This window comes from Ixodes scapularis, unplaced genomic scaffold, assembly GCF_016920785.2.
Source record: "Ixodes scapularis isolate PalLabHiFi unplaced genomic scaffold, ASM1692078v2 PGA_scaffold3__209_contigs__length_174095766, whole genome shotgun sequence".
In the NCBI taxonomy this organism is placed as follows: Eukaryota; Metazoa; Arthropoda; class Arachnida; order Ixodida; family Ixodidae; genus Ixodes; species Ixodes scapularis.
Genome location: NW_024609868.1, coordinates 55,744,548 through 55,769,301, shown reverse-complemented (window position 1 = coordinate 55,769,301; position 24,754 = coordinate 55,744,548). Strand labels below are relative to the sequence as shown.

At 45.6% G+C, this 24,754-nt stretch overlaps 1 protein-coding gene across 2 annotated transcripts in view; it reads right to left on the bottom strand.

The window, feature by feature from the left end:
- The window catches only part of LOC8052749 (protein spaetzle 3), a 71,057-nt gene extending 46,804 nt beyond the window's left edge, over nucleotides 1-24,253 (bottom strand). The window contains exon 1 of one of the 2 annotated variants that reach the window (XM_040212937.2): nucleotides 23,937-24,253. In XM_040212937.2, coding sequence (XP_040068871.1) covers nucleotides 23,937-23,951 — 15 coding nt within the window. In that variant the 5' untranslated portion in view covers nucleotides 23,952-24,253. The remainder of the gene's footprint in view (nucleotides 1-23,936) is intronic. The other variant, XM_040212938.2, reaches the window with a different exon arrangement.
- Nucleotides 24,254-24,754: the final 501 nt, after the last annotated feature.

Below are 24,754 nucleotides of genomic sequence, written 5' to 3'. Positions count from 1 at the left end.
AGGATGATCGGTGTCGCAGCGCACCTTCACGTAATAATTTTTTTCTCGTAATGCCATCCGTATTGTGCAGAAGCAGGGAAAGCAACGACGCAAACGAGACACAAACACCACAAGGTCGTTACCGCGGTTTTCGCCATGTTTGTTTTCAAAGACCGTAGCGAAAGACTTCGAGAAAACAAGCTGAGATATCTTAGCTAAATTTACTTTACGTCATAATTATTGAAATAATATTTCGTATTTTATAAAAAGATAATATTATTTTTCTCTGTTTCCTTCCATTTTCCGGAAGGTAGCTTTTTCTCCGTTATTGGCTCGTTTTAACTCCCGGAGGAAAGAAAGAAGATAACAAAAATAACAGGGGAAAATGCGGGGATTTCTGCTCCCCAACTGCGTGGACACGTCATCGCGACGTAGGGGGATCGTCAGATTCTAGATGACCGCGTGCGTGAACCCGAACATTGGGGCGGAGCCTCAAACAAGAATCATTCTAGTTTGAGGCTCCGCCCCTTCGTTCTCGATACGTCACAACTCGAAAGGTTCCGTTTGCGACCAGAATTGCACCCCGGTATCTTCTTCAGGGATTGACTGCGGCTCGTTGAGGAGCAGCATTCAGTTTTCTTCTTATTCTACTGTGGTGTCTTTCGTTTCGCATCGGTGAGGTGGCGAAGTCCGTGCACGCGTAGACGGTCGACAGAGTGCCGTGGGATCTATCTATGTTTTCTGGCGTCGTTTGGATGTGCCAAACTTCAATAGCCATAGCCGCAGTCAACCCCTGAAGAAGACACCCAGCAGTTGTCGAAACGTACGGTTCCCCCTTTAAACAAGGAGTTGGTTGGTGTATATTTTTATTTATTATAACTGTTGCTCCCCTCCTAGAAATACTTCTCTCGAATGTTCACTTTCAAGTCTTCTTGGGCCTTTACGTGCTCGTCGCCAGCCGGTCGCTGGTTTCTCGCTACAACCAACATGGCGGACGTACGCTTCAGCTATAAATATGGCTTTCAGTGCCGGCAAAAACTTGGACGCGGTCGCCTGGCTTCCGAAAGCGCTTTCTTCGCCCGAGTGGGTAGGACCGATAAGTATACGATAGCACAAAAATTGACCACAACGAACGATTTGTTTTATTTGTTTTGTGTTAATTTGGCGTTTACTCGATTTTTGTGCACCGAAGTGAAGACTTTCGGGTTGTTTCTGGACACGCGAAGATGAAGATTATTATTGTTATTATTATCACCTAACGGCGTCAAAGGGGCCCTGCCACGATTATTGTTCTTTGCATAAATACCATTCGGAATGAGTCCCCGACATTTACAACTTAGGAAACGCGCATTAGCTTTTCTCCTCGCGCAATGATAATAGCGTAAACAAAATGTAGCAGCGTTTTTCTCCTGATTTTGCAGCCAGAACGAGCGGACACGTGATATGTGACCGGTTATATGCCGCTAATGTTCATCGGCTACGCGCTGGGGTTCGCAAAGCACACAACACACCCTGAGCTGCAGACATCTTTAGGTTTCGCCTATTGTCGTCATTAAAGCGATTGCCACCACCCGAATGCCTGTCGAGCTATTGATTATCGCGGCAGTTGGAAAAGGGCGAACTTTCGCGCTGGTGCCTCTCGACGCATCAGTAATCATTTTTTTTTGTCCCTAATGCCACAGTATCCTGGATTAGACTTCAAGAGGGTAATATTTAAAAACTTGGCATTTCTTTCTCAATTTAAATAAATGTTTTTTTTTACTTGCAATTTCCTTGATTTTCTAAGTAAAGAAGCTGGATGCGTGTATGAAAGCCTTCATATATTATACTTAACGTGCTTAATTATTTGTTATATTTACGCCAACCACCACTATGAGTGAGTGCCAACAAACAATTAAAAATATGGCAGAAACAGATGGTTACGACCTAAAGTTTCCCATCTTAAAATAGAGCTTCAAATATATCGTATTTTCGAATGTGCGAATTTGTAACTCCAAAAATATTAGTACATTTAATATTTATTGTATGTTTCAAATCGTATAAGAAAAAATGCTTAAAATGGTTTTAAAAGAAATAAAACTGAAATTTGTATCTTTAGAATGTTTTCTTGTATTCCAATGCGTTGTACGCCAAGATCACTTTACTTGATTATATTTATATTGCACTTGTTGAATAGGTATTTGTTAGATTTAATTTTATAGATAATATATGTCATAAAATTTATTATATCAAAAGTTATCATAATCAAAACCTGGTAAATTGTCGGCAAAGGCACGAATTTTATAACCCTTTACAAAAAAAAAAAAAACTTATATGAATATTTTGCGCGTTTAACATAGCTTTAAAAAATGTTTTTCTGCGGAAGGTGTTGAGCCTGTAAAGCTCTTAAATACGCGACCTGTGACGACCGCCCAAATCCCAAAATCCGTCTTTGGTACTTTACAAGTCAAAAACTCAAAAACTTACAATATGACGTAGAAATGGTTTTCATTGTCGTCCTAGTGAAGAATTTTCTCAGTATATACCTTATTTAAGCTTCTGTAGACATGACCCCTTTTTCCTGCACGATTTGAAATAAAATCGCCCAATAATAATAATCATAATAATAATAAAAACTTCATGGCGCTTCAGCGGTTGTCATGAACTGCATTGACATGTGCTATCGATGCCTGCATGGTCCAAGTTGGCCCACCATTTAGAATGCAAGCTCGCTTGTCACCTAAAAGGTTATATGAGCAGTTTAGGGTACATGTATCGAAGAGATGTGTATCTGCAGTACCTTCTTCTTATACATTTTGTGTATCGGTATTCGGTATCGCTTTTCAGAAAATAAGCTATCGGTGTATCGGTATCGAAAATACATTTTTAGTGTATCGTGTATTTCCACAATATTCTATACTAAAAAAAACGGGAAAAAGGATGTGCCGGAGATTTTGAAGGTGCTCTGAGTCAGACGTTGGCCCAGCGGCACTCACTCTGGCGATATCACACTGAAAAAGGGATCCGTAGATCTTTTTTTATATATATACTTTATCCGTTGATAAAATCCGCTTTCATCAAATACGACACGGCAACGCAGAATGTTCAACTTCAAATGTCTGTTAAACACAGTGTTGGGGAAATGACTCTTTGGCTTTTTTAAGCGCACGGAGCTTGCACCTTTCAGCACGGGGCAAAGGCGGAGGCGACCCGGTAAATACTGCTGTAACAACCGAAAAGCACCAGAAAAAGTACCAAGTTTATTCGTGTGTTTTGTCAAGTGCTCAGAGACCGGTTCGCATAGAGAACATTAGTTTAAAACATTGCTACGCTGTATATGGAAGTGGTCGTTTAAACGTCACCATGACTTCAATCCAATGCAAAACGTTCTAACAAAACCAGCTGCGCCGACAATGCAGCCTCAAGAAATTGGTGTGGCCGGATTCGTTTAAGTCATTTCAAAAACAGTCGGCTATGTCGAATACGCTAAGTGTTCCAGAAACCGCGGATAAAATTCATAACTTTGCTAATCATATTACCTCCATTATTAATATTGGCGATTCCAGTGATGTATCGAAATCGATGATACAGTATCGAGTATCTGGATCGGAAATTTAGTTCCGATCTGTATTTCGTACCGATATTGGAAATACAATATTTGAGGGTATCAAATATCGGTATTAAAAACACTTTATTTTTTTAATTTCGTGCCCAGCTTTGAAAGAGGCGATATTGCCGCGCGCGCTGGCCAAGTGGGTAGCGCGCGCGTGGCCTAATGGTTATCGCGCCTGCCTCCCACGCGAAAAGCTAGGGTTCGAATCCTGGGAGCGACGTGTCTTTTGTTTATTCCTGTAACTTAGTGTTCTGGAGAATTCGAGAATCATGTTGCTTGTTCCAGGCCCGAATGTTTTACGCGTCGAAGTTTCTACGCCGATTATTCCAGAAGACCACGCATGTACATAAGGGCGTGGCGAGCCGCAGTCAGTTTCGCCCCAGCGTTCGTCTCCGCTGCTACGCCGACTTCGACGCCCGCGACGCTCTTTTATTATCTTTTGTACCTTTTTATTTTTTGGCACAAGTTCGCCACATTAAACGTTTATTTCTTCCTGTTTATTTCTTGTTTATTGGTCACTACCCGTGACAATATTATCGAACGCGTAGCATCTTGGCGGGCACCCATGCATGCAACCAGCAGCCCTCCCCTAATCAGTCGTGATCTGAGACCGTCTTCTTGTAGATTACGAGAATTCATGATACACTATAAAATAAGTCTGTGAGTCATCTTTCCAGTAGAACAGAAAGACAGCCAGTCGCGGTGGGAACAATAGGAGGACATTTGGAACGATCCAAAAACAATTCGCTCGAACACTTATTCACATTTGTGCGCGCAACGCAACAAAACTTTTCGAAACTGCTTTAAACCTGGAGGATATGAGCTCTAGCTATACTCCAAGTCATTCGAAAAGTTTTTCTTTTGGAATTCAAAACCAATCTTTCTGGTTTCGTATCTCTGTTATAATTTGTACATTTTAGTATATCTATTCAAAATGGACATCATCAGAATCAATAAATCTTTTCCACCATTATAACCGCTTATAAAATTGATTTCGCTGCCGTGACTTCTAGAAATAATAAATCCTCGGAAGCGTTTTTTTTTTTTTTTCGGTTATTAAACATTTCGCTTCTTTCCACTTCGCACCTTTGACCGACCCGTGACGTGTGATGAAAAATTGATTCTTTAGGATAACCAGGAAATGTTCTGCGCAGGGGTTGCCACCTGGCGACCCTTTAAGAAAAATTTCTCGTACCCACCCTTGGTAGAAGAAGTAGTACGGAAATAACATACTAATTTCGTATTTTATGGAGCTAAAGACTACACTTAAAGTATACATGTTAAATTTTATTTAAGCGTTGTGTTCCGCGCGTCGACCCACTGTGGTAACTAAGGTGCTCATACTAAAATGATATGTTTAATACATTCTACGTAAACTAAAATCATAATTTAAATAGTGTATTTTCTATGCTTGTCGTGCATCGCTTTATTATCATTGGAACGCTGACGTCAAATAAGGGCACGTTCTTCGGGAACAACTAAACGAAACTCACTCAAAGTAAAAGTAACAGAAAATCTGCCGGCATCGGTAGGTTTTATGTGTCTGATATTACGACACACGCGCCTATACATTGCGTTTCACGGATGGTGATACGGAAGCTGAATAACTTGGGGTTTCAAACTAGCTCATCCGCAATACTCTCCAAGCATTGCCCCAACTACCTTTTTTTATCTGTGTAGTTTTTTGTAGAACAAAACGTTCAAGAATTAAGATAAAATTCAAAGAACCTTCCAAGGTTTAGTGAACCGTATTGTCCCGACGTTTATTGAAATAAAATCCATCAGATTCCACTGCGTTGGCACGGACGGAATTATCCTTTGAAATTGATCTATGTTTTTAAATTAGTATGTTGATTCATAACCGAGTTAGTAATCTTAAAAAAGCAGTTTTTAATTTCGCTCATACTTTCCCAATGACCTGATACATCAGGGCCGGTTTATTTATAATTTATAACAATACATCCAGGGCTCATAGGGCATTACAAAGCAGGAGGGTATACAAATTAACACTGAAAAAAACTAACACAATAAGAATACAAGGTAAGTCATATTGTGAGAAACTAATTAGCCCGGCGCGTAAGAAATGGTGGTTAGTTAACGTATCTCTAAATAGTTCAATTGATGGTATGTTTGCCGGAGGTTTGCTACTGAATGCAAGTGTCGCTATGTTCACAAGGATTAGAGATTTCGCGAACCTGCCGAGGTTCGAATTCCAATAGGTTCACTAAACTTCCACTTTTGTGCGCTTGCGTAAAAATTGAAGACGAGCCAACGCCACCTGGGAGTGGAAACATGCAAAGGTTATTGGGTATATTACTTCATTTCTTTACAATAATGAGCGAACTAAACCGTTAAAAGTACGCATATTTTGCTTTTATATGGTGTGAGCATTGGTAATCAATTTATAAAATATTAAAAAAAAATCTACTTTATAAACTCGAAATTTAAAATATGTGTGTGATGTCGGGCAGCACTGTCCATTTGGCTGAATCTCGGAAATTTCGCCGAACGCGTCGAACCCCCCTCGGGTTCGACAAACGTTCACGACATCCCTAACAAGGCTTGACGCTATCCGTGCACAGGAGGCCTCCAACCCAGTCGGCAATGGCGTAGTCAGAAAAAGATTTGACCCCCCCCCCCCCCCCCAATGAATGAACAAATACATCTCTGGTTACATTACTGCCAATCAGTCAGAGGGCATCGAACACTCGAGCCTCAAGCTGTATAGCGTCTGAGCTGTGAGGACAAGTCAAATCAGATTGGGCGTTGTTTAGACAGCGAGAAGTTAGTCCTCCGAAACATTTTCCGCGCTGTGATTTCCCTGTAGGTGGGCAATCTGGCCAGTGAAGTGTAGCTTTTAAGCTGACGTCTTTAAAGGTGTCATGAAACGATATCGAGTTGGAATGTTCATGACCTTGCAGACGTGTACTGGTCCTAGTCTGGCCCAAGTATACTCGCACATACCGCCACTGATTCAGAAGCTTCTTTGTCGAGGTGAAATTGGGAGGATAAAAGGGGTCTATTTCTTTCAGTCTTGCCTTCGCAAAGCTTTATGACGTAATTGTGGGTCGAAACCACCCACCCGACGACACTCGAGCGAGGCTCATGGACTGGCGGCGATAACTGCGTGAGCTCTCGACATCGGCTCGTAACAATCAATGCCTCGGCAGACACTCAGGTAGTGGCTCGTGTCCACCCACTGCGGAGATGAGAATAGCCGAACTCTAACAATGCCTGGAGCTCAGCGCACGTTTTCTAATTTGCCAACTCCGCAGCGCGTGGGTATGATTAACGTTAGTGGCATAGGATAGGCATCAAGCCACGTGACCGCCTGTTTTGGATCCGAGTTGAGGAGATTACGTTGTAGTATCTATCGAATTTTTTTTGCCAACTGCCCATTGCCTAGAAAGAAAACCTAAGGCAAGTTAATTCAGTTTATAGTCTTAGGGAGTGATTCTAAGTAGTGTTTAGCGAAAGTAGAAAAATCGTTTCATGACTTTTTTTAAAGTACATTGCTCAGCAGTAATTACGAGAACTAACGCCGTTACAAGTCCGCTATGCATCAAAACAGGCAGCAGTAACATTTGAAGGCATGACACAATTGTAGTAGGCAAGGTTACACGGTGCCTAATCACTTCTTTTCTCCTCAAAAATCGCAGTAAAAAAAAAAAAGTTCAGCTGCGTGTGGAGCTTTAGTACTTTTTTTTCTTTGTGTTGTCAATTATATACTTGTCGGTGCATTTAAGATGATTGTATTGTTATTTGTTAAAACGTACACGTGCATTTCTTTCTCTGAGAACCAAATATTTTAAGAAATACTTCGCGCGCATATGAACTATGTGCAAAACTTGCTTTGTCTTTAGATGAAACGAGCAGTGGTGCAAGCAACTGCAAATCGTCAACTGGGTACTTTTTGTGTACCTGGGGTGCAGACGTTCGCATAACCCTTTATTTCTTGAAAAATATAACTCTATCATACAGGAGCTTAGCCAGAAGGGTGAGGGAGGTATTATTGTACTGAAGTTGCTCGTCTCCTCTCAAATGCGACTGACCGTGAAACCCCCCACCTTTCAAAGGTTTGAAGTACTTAGTGTGATGTGGGCGGAGTTTATGGATTTCTTACATTCGCAAAATAAGGCAGCTAACATATTTGAGTCTTTTAGTTCTTGAATGTTTTATAAGTCATACAATATAACAAAAGCCCCGACTACCAAAAATTCGCCCATCCGTGTATTCGTACATATCCCATGGCATGTCAGGTCACGTGACACCACGAATTGACATCATAACTTCACGCGATGTTTAATATGTCTTCTAAACTAAAACAAAATATTGCTTCCTTAATCCTGTATTCCACGCATAAAGGTCTATGCCAATTTTATATTTCTAAAATGACTGATCTTAAGAAGGTACTCCAGTGTTCTTTCTATAGTTCTTCACACTTAAAATTGTATCAAAGATATCAGCCTCATAAATGCTGCTATGGAATTGTTTATTACATCTTGCTTTGAAAAAAAAAAAAAAATGTGCCTCTGAAGTTATCATACACGCATCTATAGGTAGAATATATATATATATATATATATAACGGGCACGGTGGCGGGAGGCCGAAGGCGTGGGTATAAAACTGAGAAGAAAAAAAATATATATATAAATCGTCATTACATTTTGGCATGGGTAGCCGTCCGTAACTGTACCTATAAGTACACTCTCTTTTAATAACTCTTACAAGTCGAGCTCTGAAAGAAGTAAATGTTACATTGCTTTCTTGCTTTTGGTAAGAATACAACGCAACAATTTCAGGTCCGTGATCTGTACGAACTTAACGTGGCAAATAAGCCTTCGCGCGACCAAAACAATGCTCGGGGTAACCCGCTGGTGCTCTCCCCTCTCCCCCATACACATGCGCAGGCATGGAATGTCTCGAGCGATATTTTATATTGTTTTAGTTTAGATATCGTAACTTAAACATCAAGCTTGGCAAAGAAACGCAAACCTTGTCACCAATGGTATCTGGACATGTCTCATTTGGAGCGTGAGCAATGGCGAGTGTCATTTTATCATACTCATTTGTGTGTTATTCGCTCTCTCTACACACACACTCTCTCTCTCTCTCTCTCTCTCTCTCTCTCGTGCAACTATGAAATCTCGTATGTTTTCTATGTATGCCCACACCGCCGACTGTCATTACACGATAATTGAATGCAAATTATGACGAAATTCACCTCTCGACAGAGCGGGTCCAGGCGTATATGTTTCAACGATGACCAGCGACGACGATGATGATGGCCGAGCGGGGAAATTCCCCCCTTTGCTCCGACAGAACAAACCATCGAGTGCGTCACCCTCGAAACAGGCTGAACTGCCCTGACCGGTGCTTTGTGTGCACGCCCCTGTCTTCGTCGTCTACGAAGCGTTTTCCTCGTCCCTCCAGCTTCGTAGGAGCACAGGAAACGCGGAGTTCATTTATGGAAGGGAACACAAAGACAAAACAACCAGCGGCATTTGGTAAACGATAGCCTCAAGCCGTGGTCACACTGCTACTACACCATACAGACAGTCACACTCTCTGAGGCGTAGTTCTTTCATTGTATTAGGGTCCTGTCACATTGGACATGCATCCGCTGCCTGTATTATATTATATGTAAATAAAAAAAAATAAAAATAAAAAAAAAACGGCCCGTAGACATGTTCGAAGCGCACACATGTAGATGAAGCAGACATGTTCGAACATGCATGAGGCGTGTACGCAGACAATGCTGTCATTATGTCTGCAGCAAACACTGCGTCTTTTGTATACACGGCATGCGAACAGCGTGACTTTAGTGTTAGTTTCCGTCCGGTGCGACAGTGTATACAAAAAATACACCATGGAGAGAAGGCATAGGATCGTGACGCTTTATCTCCGCCTTCCTTTCCGACGTCTGTCCGTACAGGTAACCCAAGGGAGCCCCGTGCAAGGATGTAGTAGTACATTGGTTCGATATATTGGAAGTTTGGTTGTTGAGCGCGCACTGACAGCCAGGCTTCCGTGGATTCACTTCTAGATTATTGAAGTTTATACTTTTTAGCTTAAAACGAGTCATAGAGCGAGGAAGTGGACCAAACGTATGGAGCTGTAACGTAATATAAGTATACTTGTGGTGGCCCACCGCTTGAATATTTTGATAGTAGGTAGGTGTCATGTTCCGAATACGCTGGTAATGTAGTCGGTGGAAAGCTAAGAACGCAGTAGGAGGCCCACCTCAAACACGCGCCAAGTGCCTTCCGCCGGGCTTTGGCTGCACGTGCGACGTAGTGTCATCAAAGGCAGAGAACTGGCGTTGAAAGCGGAGTGTGCTCTGAATCCATAAATTTTAACCGACGATAGTGTCTTGATTTTGTGGTAACCAAACTGGCTATTGATATTGCGCTAGCTACCTCGATCGCAGGATAGTCGTCCCTACGCTTGGCAGCCTTCCAGTCAGTGTGAAACCGAGAGTGCCGGTATCGACGGAAGCTGGTTCGTCCGAATGGCACGACGACCACGCTGTCCCTGTCCGCGCAATTAAATGCCGGCCCCTAGTGTCTGCCACATCTGAACCAGCCAGCTAAGCATGGTGAGCAGACACTGCTTTCTCGAAGCTCACAACAAAAGGGGAGGCCATCACATCCACGGAGAAGCAGCGCCGCTCTTCTTGCCAGCGTCTGTTCGACGCGCCTTTTTTTGACGACTCGATGCGCTCGTGGAACTCACCTCGAGCCAGTTCATGACGCTGCGGTCCATGCCGCCGAGTTGTGGTCGCCGGGTAATCCGTGGCCGCGTGTCGTCCGGTCGGCCATTCTCCTGTGGCAAGCGGCACGTAGCGGCGTTGTTGTGGCGGGGGGGCAGAGCTGCGCATGCGCGGGCCGCGTGGGTGTGGTACACCTCCATTGGCTGTGGCGTTTCCCACGGCTCGCGGCATGCCAAATGACGGGTCAGGCCCCCTCCGACCCCGGGGGTCAGGCCTGTTTCCCCGGCCATTACCGGCGCCTGGCTCCCCTAGAGTCGTGTCCGCGCTCTTTTCCTTTTCGCCCAACCGGTTTCCAGAGAGCGTGCCCTCGCCCCCGCGATGCCGCCGCCGGGGTGGGGCAACGGCAGCGCCGAACCTTCATCTCTGAGCCCCGGGTCACCGCTGCGGTATCGTATCCCCCCCCTTTCCCCTCTCTTTTCTTGGTCCGAAAAAGCCCCCCCTGAGACCACTTTGACAGTCGTGTGCAGCGACACCTTCATCCTGTTCCTCGCATGCCGCCAGGAAGTTCCGCCGTCGGTCTGTCTGTGACCTCACTGGGTATACACGGCACTTCTCGCGTCATCACTGTTAAAAATATACCTAGCGTAGACCACTTCGCTTGGATTCCAGGGGCGTTGTATGAGGCAGTCGTGAGTCAGCTGGACGCGGTAGTCGGAGTCGATCATTAGTATATATAGGCAAAAGCTGCCTTTTTTTTTTGCTTTTTCTGACACAGATCGCTAGGCCAGATCGTAAGACTTTAAAGAACGGCTGGAGTCTGTGGAGCATTCCAGATTCTTATCGTGCTCGCTTGCATTCCGTTCGTTCCTGCATGGGTGCCGAAACCAAAGCATGCACTTCTTTCTTCTTCTTTTTTCTTTTTTTTGGAGGGGGGGGGGGGGGGGGGGTTAAAAACGAATCGTGCTTGTGCCCGGAAACCAACTTTATAGGGTCATGCATGGAAGCGTAAGAGAGGAATTCCTTCTTCAAACTGGAGATTCGTCGGTATATGAAACGCGCTCCCGCCGGCACGAAAGTGTTGTTCGATTCCAAGCCGTATTATCAAGTCAGGATGAACTAAAACCACTCATACTCTTTCTTGGTTTGTTTTCTTTCTTCGTTTGTTTGTTATATTATTTATCTCCCAGATATAAAACAAGCTCCAAACTCTTGTTAATTTATTATGCAACGAACTTCTGTTGAATAACAACGTTGCGTTGTGCATCACTGAGATGTTTGCCTTACAGACTAAAATAAAAGAGGAATCGGATACAAAGAACACATATTCTGAACTGTAGCGACGTACGAAGAAAGCCGTGAGCGCAAAGTGTTCCTTCACCCGCGCAATGTGATCGCACACGCACACAAAAAACATTTTGTTCTTATTTTTATAGCAAAAACAGTGAGTGGTAAAAAAAAAAAAAAAAAAACGAGTTGCAGCGCCGAGCTGGATGCGATCGCAGCGCCGCCGTTCTTGCCGCAGCGGCAACTCCGCGAACCAGTCTTATCGAAACAGAGATGATCAGAACCACGGCTTCGCGTTTGCGTCACAGTGTCACGCGATGTGTCACATAACGTTACGGAAGATCTATAAATATTATCTACCTATTTATAGCGCCTTGGGGATGACGCCACAATGTCACGTGACATTTCGAGGTGACGGAGACTACATACCACGGCCACGAAATCGCGATCACACTGCTAGTATACATCACACAAAAGACGCGCTGTTCATCGCAGACATGACTCAATCACCTGCGGACAGACCTAACGCATGTCTAAAGCACGTATGCTTCGTACAAGCTTCCAGCATGTCCGCAGAAAGTATTTATATGGCCAGCGTCATACAAGGAGCGAGGTAACTGCGGCTTAAAAGCCGACGACCATACTCGAGATTCTTCAAGGCAGAATATTTTCCTCACCCTGGGAGAGGAGGAAACAGGCAACGGTCAACAGGGTAGAAGGGGGAGAGGAGGAAGGAAGGGAAAAGTGGAAAGCGCGAACTGGTTGCCGGTCTTTAAGGCTGGCCCTATACATGCGACGCACTAAATAAAAAAATAAAAAAGAAGGTATACGTGGGTGGGATTACAAACACTCTGCGTCAGAAAGGGGTACCTAAAGTCATTCTCTTATAGTACTCGCTACCAGATCCTATATACCGCGCAAGTAAGCGGTACAAGTTAGGTCGCATCCAAAGCTTCAAGATTTAACTTCTCGCGTAGGCTCTGTCCATGAGGCACTTCCGGTAAGACCCGTCTTTACGCCTTCCCGCGTTGAGTGTTCCCCAACCAGGAAGATCAAGTTTCCGTAGTGAGCTTCTGCTCGAGAGCCGATGGGGGCCAAAGCTAACATTACTCGAGCTCGACAACTGAAGCACACAAAAATGAAAAAAGGAACGAACATAAAGCAGGCGCGTTTTGCGTTTACCCGCCTTACTGCCACTGTCTGGGCTTCTGATTTAAATCTTGCAGACCCGCGTGGGTTATTCGCGGATATCCGCGGATGTCCGGTGCCTAACAGCCGACTAAATATGATTACTGTTCGTGTCTTTTTTGTGGATGGCGAAGGCGGCCTCCCTGTGTTTCCTCTTCAGATAAAGGATATGCCCCAGCATGCTTAAGTCAAGAGAATATACTACTTATTAATGGTTTTCTTAGTTACTTTATCGTCCCCGACAACATAAGGAACGCGGAACATATACCTTGTTGTATTAACGTGTCTCGATTGCCTCGTGATTCGGTCGTTTGACCTTCTTATCAGCCAATTCTGTAACCTGATTGGCGGCGGGTGGTAATGAGATGCTCCTAAGTCGCCACACTAAGCGTTTCTTAAAAGCTCACAGTGAGCAGCCAGTGTTTGCCTCGCGACAATGTGTTTTGGGTGATTATATTTTTGTTTTTCTTTCTGGAAATAATGTGCGACCTTTCGCAGCTTTTATGGGACTGCAACCACAGACATGTCTGGGGGTATTCAGGAATTTCCGATGGTCGTGTAGAAGGACAGCAATTACGTTGCCAGGCTCCGGGTGCACTCGTCGTCGGTTTGGCTTACACCATTTCTTTCAGCCGATGACACGCGCGTCGTGTCCATAAGGCTATTACTTTTGCACGACGTATATATGGTGAAAGTAAACGTGCGAGATGTGTTACTCTGGAAAGGTTTATTTGCTGGGCTTTGTGACTATTGGCGATTTTCATCGCGTGTTTTTGAACCTATGCTTTCCTGACTTTATATTATTTTGTTTTTCTGTAACCTCCAGGCACTGTGAATATATGATTCGCTGGAGAAGGCTGGAGAGTGCACCTGCCGCCACAGCTTTTTGTCCTATTTTGCCGCCACAGGTTCCGTCCATTTCGCTGGAGTATTTCGCTCGAGTATCATATCTACCGCTCCGTAGCCGGTGATATTTCGGAATCAGCTGATAAGAAAGCAAAGAACAAATCACGAAGCAAGAAGTATAATCATAATAGGTCACGCCTCACTCTTCCTCCGTCGAACGTAATCACAGTCGTATGGTGCCAACTCGGCAAATGGACCCGAGCCCGATGCTGATTGGACACGAGGACCCTCAGAGCTCTGTCGCAGCACTCGTGTCCAATCTGTGTCTTCGCTCGATCTCACTGAGATGGCGTCGAAATTCGAGTGCGCAGCCTTTGCTCATTCGATAGGCAGTGTTGTTCAAATACGCTTAAATCTTCGGACAAGCTTCCGCGGGTATGCCGGTTGGAAATGGCAGGATGCCCGTGGGTGCAGGTCGGTGGCCGCGAGCAAAGTCGCTTTTTTCTCCAGACTACCAATGCTCGATATACGCAACAGCTCGTCTATGCTCTAATACTACGGTTGTAGCGCACCGCTAACGCGACGTCTGGCCCTGATCGTAGTTTACAAGGTGACGTGAATTATCTTTACCTGTGCTAGTTTTGACGTGGGCTTGCAAACGCGGTCCCGTCAGAAAGGACATCAAATGAATCATCATAACATCTCGTATTTGTTTTACAGTGATAGCTGTTCTGGAATTTTCTCCCCACTCCAAATGACGGAGTTGTACTCGTTGTAGATGTTGGACGTCCGTCGTTGATATCGTCAAATGCTTGTAAACGAAAACACCAAGAACCAATCGCGGTTTCTTTTTCAGGATGCCATGCACATTTGAGCCTCGCGCAGCGCCTGCTAGATGTCCGCAGTTGTGGTGACGCCACATCATGCCACATGAGTCTGAAGCGGCGTCCGTTAGAGGACATCTGTGCGTATAAAGGAAGTGAGTGTCACACTGACATAGGCATTGCGGGGCGCAAGTTCATCTGCTTTTTTTGCAGGGGTTGTGGTGACGTCAGAACGCCTAGCACTGATTGGGTCTCATTGAAGGATAGTGGCTGGACCTCAAGGCAGCTTGCTTGAGGTCTACCCACTATCCTTCAATCGGAGCCAATTGGAGCTTGGCGTTCTGACCTCACCACAACCCCTGCAAAAGTAGCAAACGGACTTCCGCTCTGAATAGTTCCTTCACGTCAGGTAAAATTACTCTATATACACACACATATTCGGTATATATGTATATATACATCCAATAAGGTGTCGCAGCTACCGTTGTAAGGTAGGGATTCACAAAGGACCTGTCTACTGTTACCAAAGGAGTCAAATAGATCACAGTCACGCGGCAATTTCAGAAATAAACATGCAAAAATAAAGCTCGGTCTTCATATTTTTTTTTTTTTTTTAAGGCAAGCCGTATTTTTCTGAAAGGACGCCCTTGTGATATAACAGTTCCATGCAAGCATTGGCGAAACGCATAAAAGCCGTTAGCCAATTAAAGGCGATGGTGTTCAACGCAACATCAACTGAATCACAATTAGTGTTAAAGATCGCCTTTATTCGACGAACAAGTTCTCCTGCGAACGACAGTGCTGTGTTCGTCACATATTCGAGCGACGAAATAAAATCACTTGCGGTAAGGACTAATCACTTTTTATTTACCGACAGCTCGATAAACGCAGGACATATCATTATGACATGCACCTTTTGCTTTGTGATTGGTTCTCTGTCTCTCTTATCGCCCAGTGCCGCAGTCTCACTGGCTGAGGAGGGATAATTAGACGCTTGGGACACGCCTTGCGTCTCTTGAGCTGCCAGTGCCTAGGAGTCTCAAACGCGTGGCCCGCGACTCGCTGGGATGCGGCCCGCAGGCAACCGGCTGCGCGGCTGCGAGTCCAGGCTCCCATGTCTCGAGCGCTAGATATGTCATGTGCCATAGTGATCTCATCTTGTCGATTCACTTTCGCCCTAAAAATAGCTCTGCTCTTTTAACGTATTCACATAGTTTATACCTATTTGTGTTCATTTGCCCTTTGTTTCGCTTTATGTTTTGCTTCCCAGGTTTTTGTAATGCACAACAATTCCGCTACTATGGCTGCAAATCAATTGCGAGCTATTCGTTGCAAGATGCGTCCCGGGCTGCTCGCGCTCTCGAGCAGCAGGGGCAACTACCGAAGATAAATCTACGAGTTCGGGATTCTAGCCTTCAAAAAGATATCGCCATTAAAACACAAGTATTTCTTCAGAGTGTTGCAATAAAAATCCCCAGGAAAGCAAGAACTGTCAAATTAGATGATTGTTTTTTTTTTTGTTTTTTTTTTTCAGAGACATGTCGAGCTTGGTTAATTCCTGAGTGAATTAAAGAACGGGAACGACAGAGAACTTGCTCTCGTGTTCCGTTAAAAATGACAGCATGTTGGCGGCGCGGTGTAATTTTAGTTCTGGTTATCACATGAGGGAAGGCCTCACAGTATTCATATAAACAAATCAAATTTAAAAACGTTATTGGCAAAACTGTGAGTTTACAAAATGCATAGAGCGCGAGGTCTCTTTTCTTCGAGGTCCCCCCCCTCCCCCCTCCCAGTGTTGCTGTGTCCTTGAAACTTTGAGGTGTGGGATGCCTGGTCCCCACACTCGGATGAGTTTGAGGCCCCTGTTATAGCCTATAAAGCAGCTTAACCCTCTGACGTCACGCCACTGCAGTGGCGCTGCTGTCCACACTGCGCATGCGCACACGCTTCTCTTCGAGCGAACCTGGCGGAGCGCCCCCACTCTGGGTGAGGGCAAACGCGGAAAAAAAAAAAATTGGGTTGTGTGTGTGTTTATACAGCCTAGAACTTGGTCTGCCTCACAGGGGCGACGAGTCTCCCAGCTGAGAAATTTAGCCAGTGCGGTACAGCCGCTAGCCTGGGGTCTTTAACGTGCACCACGCAGTAGTGATACACGACCGCACGCCGGTACGATGCTCATCCAGATCGAAACGGGCAGGGGTGGGGCTCGAACCCAGGATCCCTGGATTCTGCAGCGCGAGCTTTCGCTCCACGTGCTCCGAGCTGGTGTGCGCTAGACCACTCGGCCACCGATCCCCTGTAAACGCGGACTTGTTTATAAACAGTGCGTTTGGTCGATAGAAACTCAAAGACATCCACGCGTGCGTCTATTCACTCATACAGCACACTCGGGGTGCTGTCATCTACACTTAGTTAAATAACAAATTCCTCGTTTACGGTTAATTTAGACATAAATTGCTAAAGGCGGCTCACGCGAGGAACAGATTGAACGCGACTGTTGCAAAGTGTTTGGCTACAGGGACTCCCGTTAGCACTGACTGAACCAGCTGCCGGATCCGATCCCTGCCCCGCGTTGGCCTTCTTTAGGTGACGTCAATACTTGAGCACTACGGTCTTTGTTACCTAGGCGGTGTTGGCTGTCTCCGGTTCACGAAGAAAGCTATAGCTTGGCGGAAAAGCGTTTAAACCAAATAATGAAGTGGACGATGCGAAATATAGAGCATGGCGTTTCACACGCCCATGTCTTGTTACAGTTTCACATTGCAGATCTTAATATTAAGGTGAAGTGTTTTCTTAGCCTCGTCATTCTCCGAGCTTGGTCCATAAATTGCGGGGATTCGGTCGTGGAGAATTATTTAGGAAGGTGAACGCACGGGCCTGTTGTAGAGTGAATATTGGGTAACCTTCCACTTGTATGTGCAAGTATATACAGGGTGTCACAAAAGAAAATTTGCACGGTCTTTTTTACCGCAAAAATAAACTAGGCGTCGCCGAACGATCATTCTCCGCCCAAAGGTAGAGCTAGAGGTCACAACCAGATGCCAAAGTTTCAGCCCGATCCGATAACTTAATTAAAAGTTATAAGTGATTTTTTGAAAATTTCAATGGGAAAATGGAGCCCATTTTTGCCCGTTTTCGGTTTCTGGTGCCATAGAGCCCCATGTGTTTGAAAACTCCGTCGGCCGCCATATATATATATATATATATATATATATATATATATATATATATATATATATATATATATATATATATATATATATTGTGTGGAACAGCTCTTTCAATTATAAGGGAATTCGCCTCTGCGAAGCGCCACGCGACCGGCCAAAATTCTGCGAAAAGTTTGATTTAGCTTTAGTCGTTCATGGCCAGTTGCCCACTGAAGGGCAAGAGACCTCCGTGGTGGAATCCGGTACTTAGCAACATTTTTCATTGTTGTTTTAAAATAATCGTACTTCTTTTTTTTTTTTTGGGGGGGGGGGGGGGGAGGGGGGGCTGCTTTTTAATGTTTCTGCTAGTTCGGGCAGACACGCGCGTTAGTGAGCCCGCGAAAAATTAATTCGCTACGCATGCTTGCATACATATTTCGAAAGTTAGATTCAAATTGCTAAAGGGCGGCAAAAAAAAAAAAAAAAAAAAAAAGAGGGAAAATAAAACACACACACCATGGAGCACGAAAGGTTGAAAAAACAAAAAAGTATAATGTTGATGAAAAGAGATCTGTTAGATTTCTAGTCGAAGCCTCGTGTTTTTCGAGACCAGGGTCTTCTTCGCAGGGCCATAAGGGTAACTAATAAAAAACAAACATGTGTCGTAGAATTCATCATGCTTGTGTAGTCTGCATTTTGACGGTGGCTCAACAGTTTTACTTCGAAACGATGTAGCCGCCTGCAAGCAACGATCGATGTTTTTTATTATGTATCCACGACAATGAAGACACAATCGCAAACGAGGCACACAGAGTCGAGCTTGAGTAGACTGTCCCTATACCTTGGGTAACGATCCCGATAACGATACGATATGTTCCCAAGGGCGATAGCTGAGTATAGGGTATTGTATACATCGCAGCGCTAAATCAATACTGTAGGAACAGCGCCGATGCAGCTCTGACCTGAACATGACTTAGCGTGTATGCAGCCTCAGCGCTTTATCATGTCTACTATATATCGCAAAGTAAGCGCGGCATTAGCAAGCTTAGCGCTATGTCTATCGCAGATTAACAGCGCTGCGATATAGCGATATGTCGTATCTGTGAACAGGCCTTGCAAACTCTCTAGTAACTGCTGTGAGCTGATGCACTTTAAACAAGTGCTTTTCCCCGTTCCGTTAGCCGTAGTGACCAAGTTGTAAGGTAATGCCGAAGCTCACGTATTCCATGTTTTGAATTAGAACGCCCTCTCGCTCCTACGTTTGTTGGCCTCTGGTGGCCCGATGACAGTTTCGGCCAGCCGCGGCAAAGAACCCGCGGGACGTCTTCCAGGCGGCGGCTGCCGTGGGGCCAACGCCGCCGAGCGTGGCGGAGTTCAGCGGCCGGGGGACAAGGACCGCTGCTCGACCGACAAGGCGCTCCGCCGCCCCCCTCGCTGCAGGACGAGCCCCGAGCGCTTCCGCTGCCACCCGACAACGCTTTCCTGCCACCGGACCACTTTCGCATGCCTCCGCCGAAACGATGGCCCCGTTTACGAACGCGCCTGGCCCTGAGAAAGCTGGCATGGTAGTGAGCAGGGAGGCAGACTCGGTGCCAGTGAACCTCTGGCTCATATGATCCGAGGAGTGGAGGTCGACTGGGCCATTAAATTAAATAATACCGTCAAGGAGCAACGTGAACTTTCATAGAAATCGTCTGTTTTGCCCGTCACATCCGACGCATAAATTCCTACACGAATTATCGAGATAGTACGCGATCCGGTTTATCGCGCTCCAGGGCGCACATTGCTAAGTATGCAAAGCGCGACCTTAATAGATTGCCATGTTCAGATTGCCCAGCATGTACAGCGGTGTCTATTGTGAACTATATTCTTACGTGTAATGATGTTTGCTTTCTTTTTTACATAACTGTTGATGTGCAGTCAGGCACTCGGAAGTGAGTGCCAACATATCGATCAGTTTTCGCAGTACCGCTCAGTTAGCGCGAACAAGAAATAGCAGCTTCAGCATTTTTCTTGCAACAGTTTATATATTTTACAGAAATTTTAGTGTGCTGGCATGTGCTAAAGAAAAAAAAAAAACTACAATGGCTGTACAATTTTGTGTTTGTCACTGGCTGGTGCCGTAGAGTCCCAGGTATATGGTCGTTTTCATCTCGATTCATACACGGTTTTGGGGCTGAATTTTTAATTTTTACCAAAAAATTATATATGCTTGGGAAAGCATTCTTGGGGGAAAAAAAAAGAGCACAACCGGTAAGCTTAAAGAATTTTTTCTCTCTCGAGTTATTAACTATTTAACTGGCCGAGGCGAAAGCTGGCGCTTCTCCCACGTGTTTAAAGGGGCGATGCAACGATGTTTGTACTTTGCGCAAATGCCACTTAGAACGGATCCCTGACGTTAATGACCTATGAAACACGTGTTCGTTTTTCACCCCACGCAATAGAAGTCTAAGAAAAAAAATTAAACAAAAACGAGCAGCTTTCACCCCCTCAACTCGCAGCCAGAACAAGCAGCCACGTGATCGGGAGCCGATTATATGCCGCCAATGTTGATCATAGCCACGCGCTGAGGTTGGCGAAGCACAGGACACGCGCTGAGTTCCAGACATTGTTATGGCTCGGCTATTGTCGTCGTTGCAGAGAATGGACACGGGCCGCTACCCAAATGCTTCTCGAGCTAGTAATTATCACGAGCCCAAATCGAGTGCCCACGCAATGCTCGGGTCCAATCTATGAACAGCATTCGAATATCGTCACTGGGGTGTACTGCGATCCCCACGTTACGTCATCAAATTTTGAAAAAGAGAGATTGAATGAAAATGATCGCTTTTGTCTTTGAAATTACACCGCAACAAATGAATTTCTTGGCCAGTGGCGTTGCGTGCTTGAGTCCCATTAGTGCCAGTAAGCTCGTGAAAGTGAAAAAAACATTCCAGGGTTAATATTCTTGCACCGCTCCTTTACCCACTCGCTATTTTGTTTTTCCAACATAAAGAACGATGACATCGTTGTGACACTTTTCAAATGAATATGATCAAGCGCAAGAACACGAAAATGAAACGTGTAGATTATTCTTGAAATGGAATGCTCATAGGCCGCATACTACATACACCAAGTTTCGCAATATTTAGAGCCCTAGTAATTTCAATAATAGATTTACGAATGTTTATCATTTTAGTCTGGCGACCAGGCAACACGTCACAAGTTAGTCACCACCATGGTGCCCATAACCACCTGATCTTAAAATTTACTTGAACAGTCTCTAATTTTAGACACCCCCATGGTCGCCCAAGCTCGCCTCGCCACGGTACGATCACTCTACTTGATTACTCCAGCGCTACTCTCACTCTCTCTCTCTTCGCACGCCTTGCGCTTTGACCTACCACCCTGCATGCACGTGCGAAATCGTCGCGGAAGGTGGCGATTACGTCCGTGACGATCTCGTCGCCGTTGCTGGAGCTGGTTGCCAGCAAGTCGAGGTTAAAATGACCAGCTCCCAAACTATCTTGACAACAAACACTCTCGCCGCTTCTGCTGCGATCAGTATTAAAAACTCCGACGAAACGAGCGATGCCGTATAGCAAAGTAGAAATTTGGGCTAGTTGGTTCATGATCAGTGTATACAGCGCCAAAAAACGACAGGACAAAGACCTCGTCCTGTTTACTCTCGTCTTTGTCCTGTCGTTTTTTGGCGCTGTATATACTGATGCCGTATAAATCATCATGACCTATACGGCATCGCCCGTTTCGCCGGAGTCTTCAAGACTGATCGCAGCAGAAGTGGTCATCGCCTCGAAACCGCGTGCTCAAAGCGCGGAGCGTAAACGAGGAAGCTGAAGCGCGAGACGCCGAGAGACCCAAGTCCGCGAGTGCGGGCAAGGGGACGCCGCGTGCTGGACGAATGACGTCACCGACCCAACAAAGATGGCGGCCTTCCCGAATGGGATGGATTCGAGGGTCCTGCATATGAATCGATTTAGCTAGAAAACTGTCGCGCCATTGATTAAATAAAAATTAGCATAAATAGAGGAGCATACAATGAACCATAGCACTATAGTTACCTCATCTTTTTATTTTTTTATTTTTGACGTGTCCTAGTCCTTTTAACAAATTGAACAATGTCTTATATTTTGGAAGAATTAAGAAAAATTTGGAATTGTGTTCTTTTGATGATTTTCAGCAAATGTTTGGAAAGTTTGCAAGAAAATTACGGATTTCTTTTCTCAAACCCTACGTATTTTTTATTTGCTGCGTTTTTTTATTTGTAGCAAGGTATAATAATGATTTATTAGAAATTAGAAATATAATAAATAGTATTTTGTTTATATGACCGCAATTAAAGTATGAACCTTGTCAGATGTGCGTTGTAAAACGGCAAGCTTTGTTGCGGAGTAAAATATTTTTTACTCCGCATTACGCACTTTTTGTTATTTTTAAGGTTACGTGTTAATTAAAGTATTAATGTTAGCTAACTTTCTGTACCACGCCACGATGTCGGCCAGAATAGCACATATGCGAGGACGCAGTCACAACAAACAACTGACAAGATTCAAGTTTTTATTGCGGTCATATACGCAAAATACTACATTTTCTGTTTATATTTTTTCATAAACCTCAATTATAATTTGCTACCGATAAAGCCCGAAGTAAATAAAGAATGAGCTTTCGAGAAAATCGGTCCCGGCGTTGCTGGATTTTCGAAACATTCGTTCATTCAAATGTATGTAATATATTTTATTTTAAACATATGATATTGAATTGTATTCAATAAAGAGTTTTGGGTTTCCCTGTAATGTCAAGGAATTAAAAAATCTTAAGAAGGCCACCCAAAATCAATGCTAAAAAACGTTTATTTTAATTCAGAATTTGATTTTAAAACCGTGCATGATTGAGAGGAAAACACCAATATACTGGACCCACCCTTCGACCTGCCTCACGTTTCAGTGTCCGCTCAAACATGGCGGTCAGCCAGCCAAACCTTGGCAATGACCCATGCACACTGAACTACAGCACGAACGTGCAAGATGTGCTACGGACAAGAGGGCGATGTTCGCTTCGGGGGCGACGCATTCGCATGCTCCAGACTCGCGCCTCGGATGTGATTCGATCGATTCCTTGCTCTCCTTGGACGCAGTTATCATCGTCGCTGGAGCCGCATGGCAATGAGGTCCAACGAGGCCGCCATCTATCACCCGACCGCAGGCCGGGCCCCCGGGACGCTCCTCGACCCGGCCTCAGCCCTTCCTCGACGAACGTCCGTGACACAGAAAAGGCGGCGCTTATCTGGACGTTGTCGGTCCCTCGTGCAGCTTGCGAGACCCTTGAGCCGCCCGTGGGGTGACGCACGACTTAGCGAGAGGAGTACGCGCACGAAACGTCGGTTTCACTTGGTGGAGTCTCACAACAAGGACCGCCGAGCGTGCATGGTGAAGTAGGGTGCTCGGCTAGGGGATATGAATGGCTTATATCGCAGTGGGGAATCGGCGTTTTGAGGGTCTGAGTGCAAGGTCCTGGAAGACAGCCAACTGTTCCACGTGTAGTCCAGCAGCAGCTTTCTTTTATGATCGGAAGGCTGAGCCGAAGCCAAGCTAGACGAATGCAGCGCAAGATTACGTAACCAGCCAGATAACTGAACACGGGGCCTTCTTCCGATAGCTGATCCTGGGCATCAAGAACTATACTGCAATTCGTAAGAAGTTAAAAGTAGACGTGCATAGCTTTAATCGGGGCTCAAAGTGCATGCGCGTACGGGCGCCAACAGCTTTGCCTGCATTGTTTAGCTGTTTCAACAGGCTGACTTAGTTTGCATCCAGGTGGTTTGTGTGCAGTGCTACCTAAGGCACAGGCGCGCGAGCATTTCTGCGACGTGGTTTCTGTTCGCGGGAACTCGTAATAACAAAGCACAATTTGAAGACACGCGCCTGTTCCTGCCTCGGCTCTGTTTGGGACTCTCGAGATGGATTATAGCGGAACATCTCTGAAGTACAGGTTTAATCCACAGGGACAGTCGTATTGTAATGCCAGAGCGAGAAAGAGCTTTTTCTCTGAAGCGAAGAGGAAACAACGGATGCCCCCGACGCGAAAACATTTCCCCGGCGACGTCTAAAACAAACGCTGAATGACGGCCACGAGCATTCCTGCCGCATTCCTCCTGCCCTTTCAATGAGAAACGGAAGGCAGTGCGTTCCGCTTGGCCTCTCTCTTCGGTGCCTCCCTCCCCTCCACACGCAAATATTAAAAAGAAAATAAAAAAAATACGAAGGGCGAAAAAGCTTGGATCCCTTAGAACTTTGGAACGACGACGACGTCGGACAATGCGTTCCTTGAGCCTCGGTGCGCGAGCGTTCACGGCGAGACTCACCTGAAGCCGGTCCATGTCATCCGCGTCATGGAGTCCTCGAGGGCGAGCAACGCACTTCGTCTGGATTCCACCGCAGACCGTTCTGGTGGGCCCCTCGGTGCCGGTGGTCGCCGGGGCAAGGGAAAGTGCGTCAGCTCTCGCCGCTCTCGCCGCCAGAACTCACCTGTGGCCCACGAGAAGGCGGCACCTGTCGTCCCCCCTGGATAGAGAGTCCAGATCTAAGAGAATGAGCAACTAATACCATAGATAGATTTCGCAATTTAATGGTGGACGCCTCCTGGGAAAATTGGTTGTAAGTGTGCATACATTGCGTTGTCGCGTGGCGAAGAGGAAAACGGGCGGAAAGGTACTTGCACACGATCAACGCTCTTGCCACCTCCTCGCAGCTCGCATTGCGAGCGCGGCCCCTAAAACCACGTGACCCGATCGAGCAGTTGTAAGCACACTGTATTCTAGGCACGCATCCTCCTGGCCGTGTCGGCCCTGTCTGCTGCAGGCCCAGCCAGCCAAACTCGGAAGAAGAAAGAAGAGCGCCACGCCGGAGGATGCGACCGCGGAAATCGTGTCAAGGCAAAGGAACGCCACTGAAATCCAGCGGAAAACCGGATAGACGCAGACATTCTCATCTCCCTGGGAAAGCCGCGACAAGATTCGCTTTTTTTGGCTCGCGACCTGCCGCACGAACGGGAAGTGAAACCGTGAAACATTTTAGAAGACGAGCGCTTGTTCCGCTTGCCTAACTTTCTTTCCCTTGGCCTCACCCGCGTCGAGAAGCTTGTTTTCTTTTTCCGGGAATCCGCTAATGACCCGGTTGTACC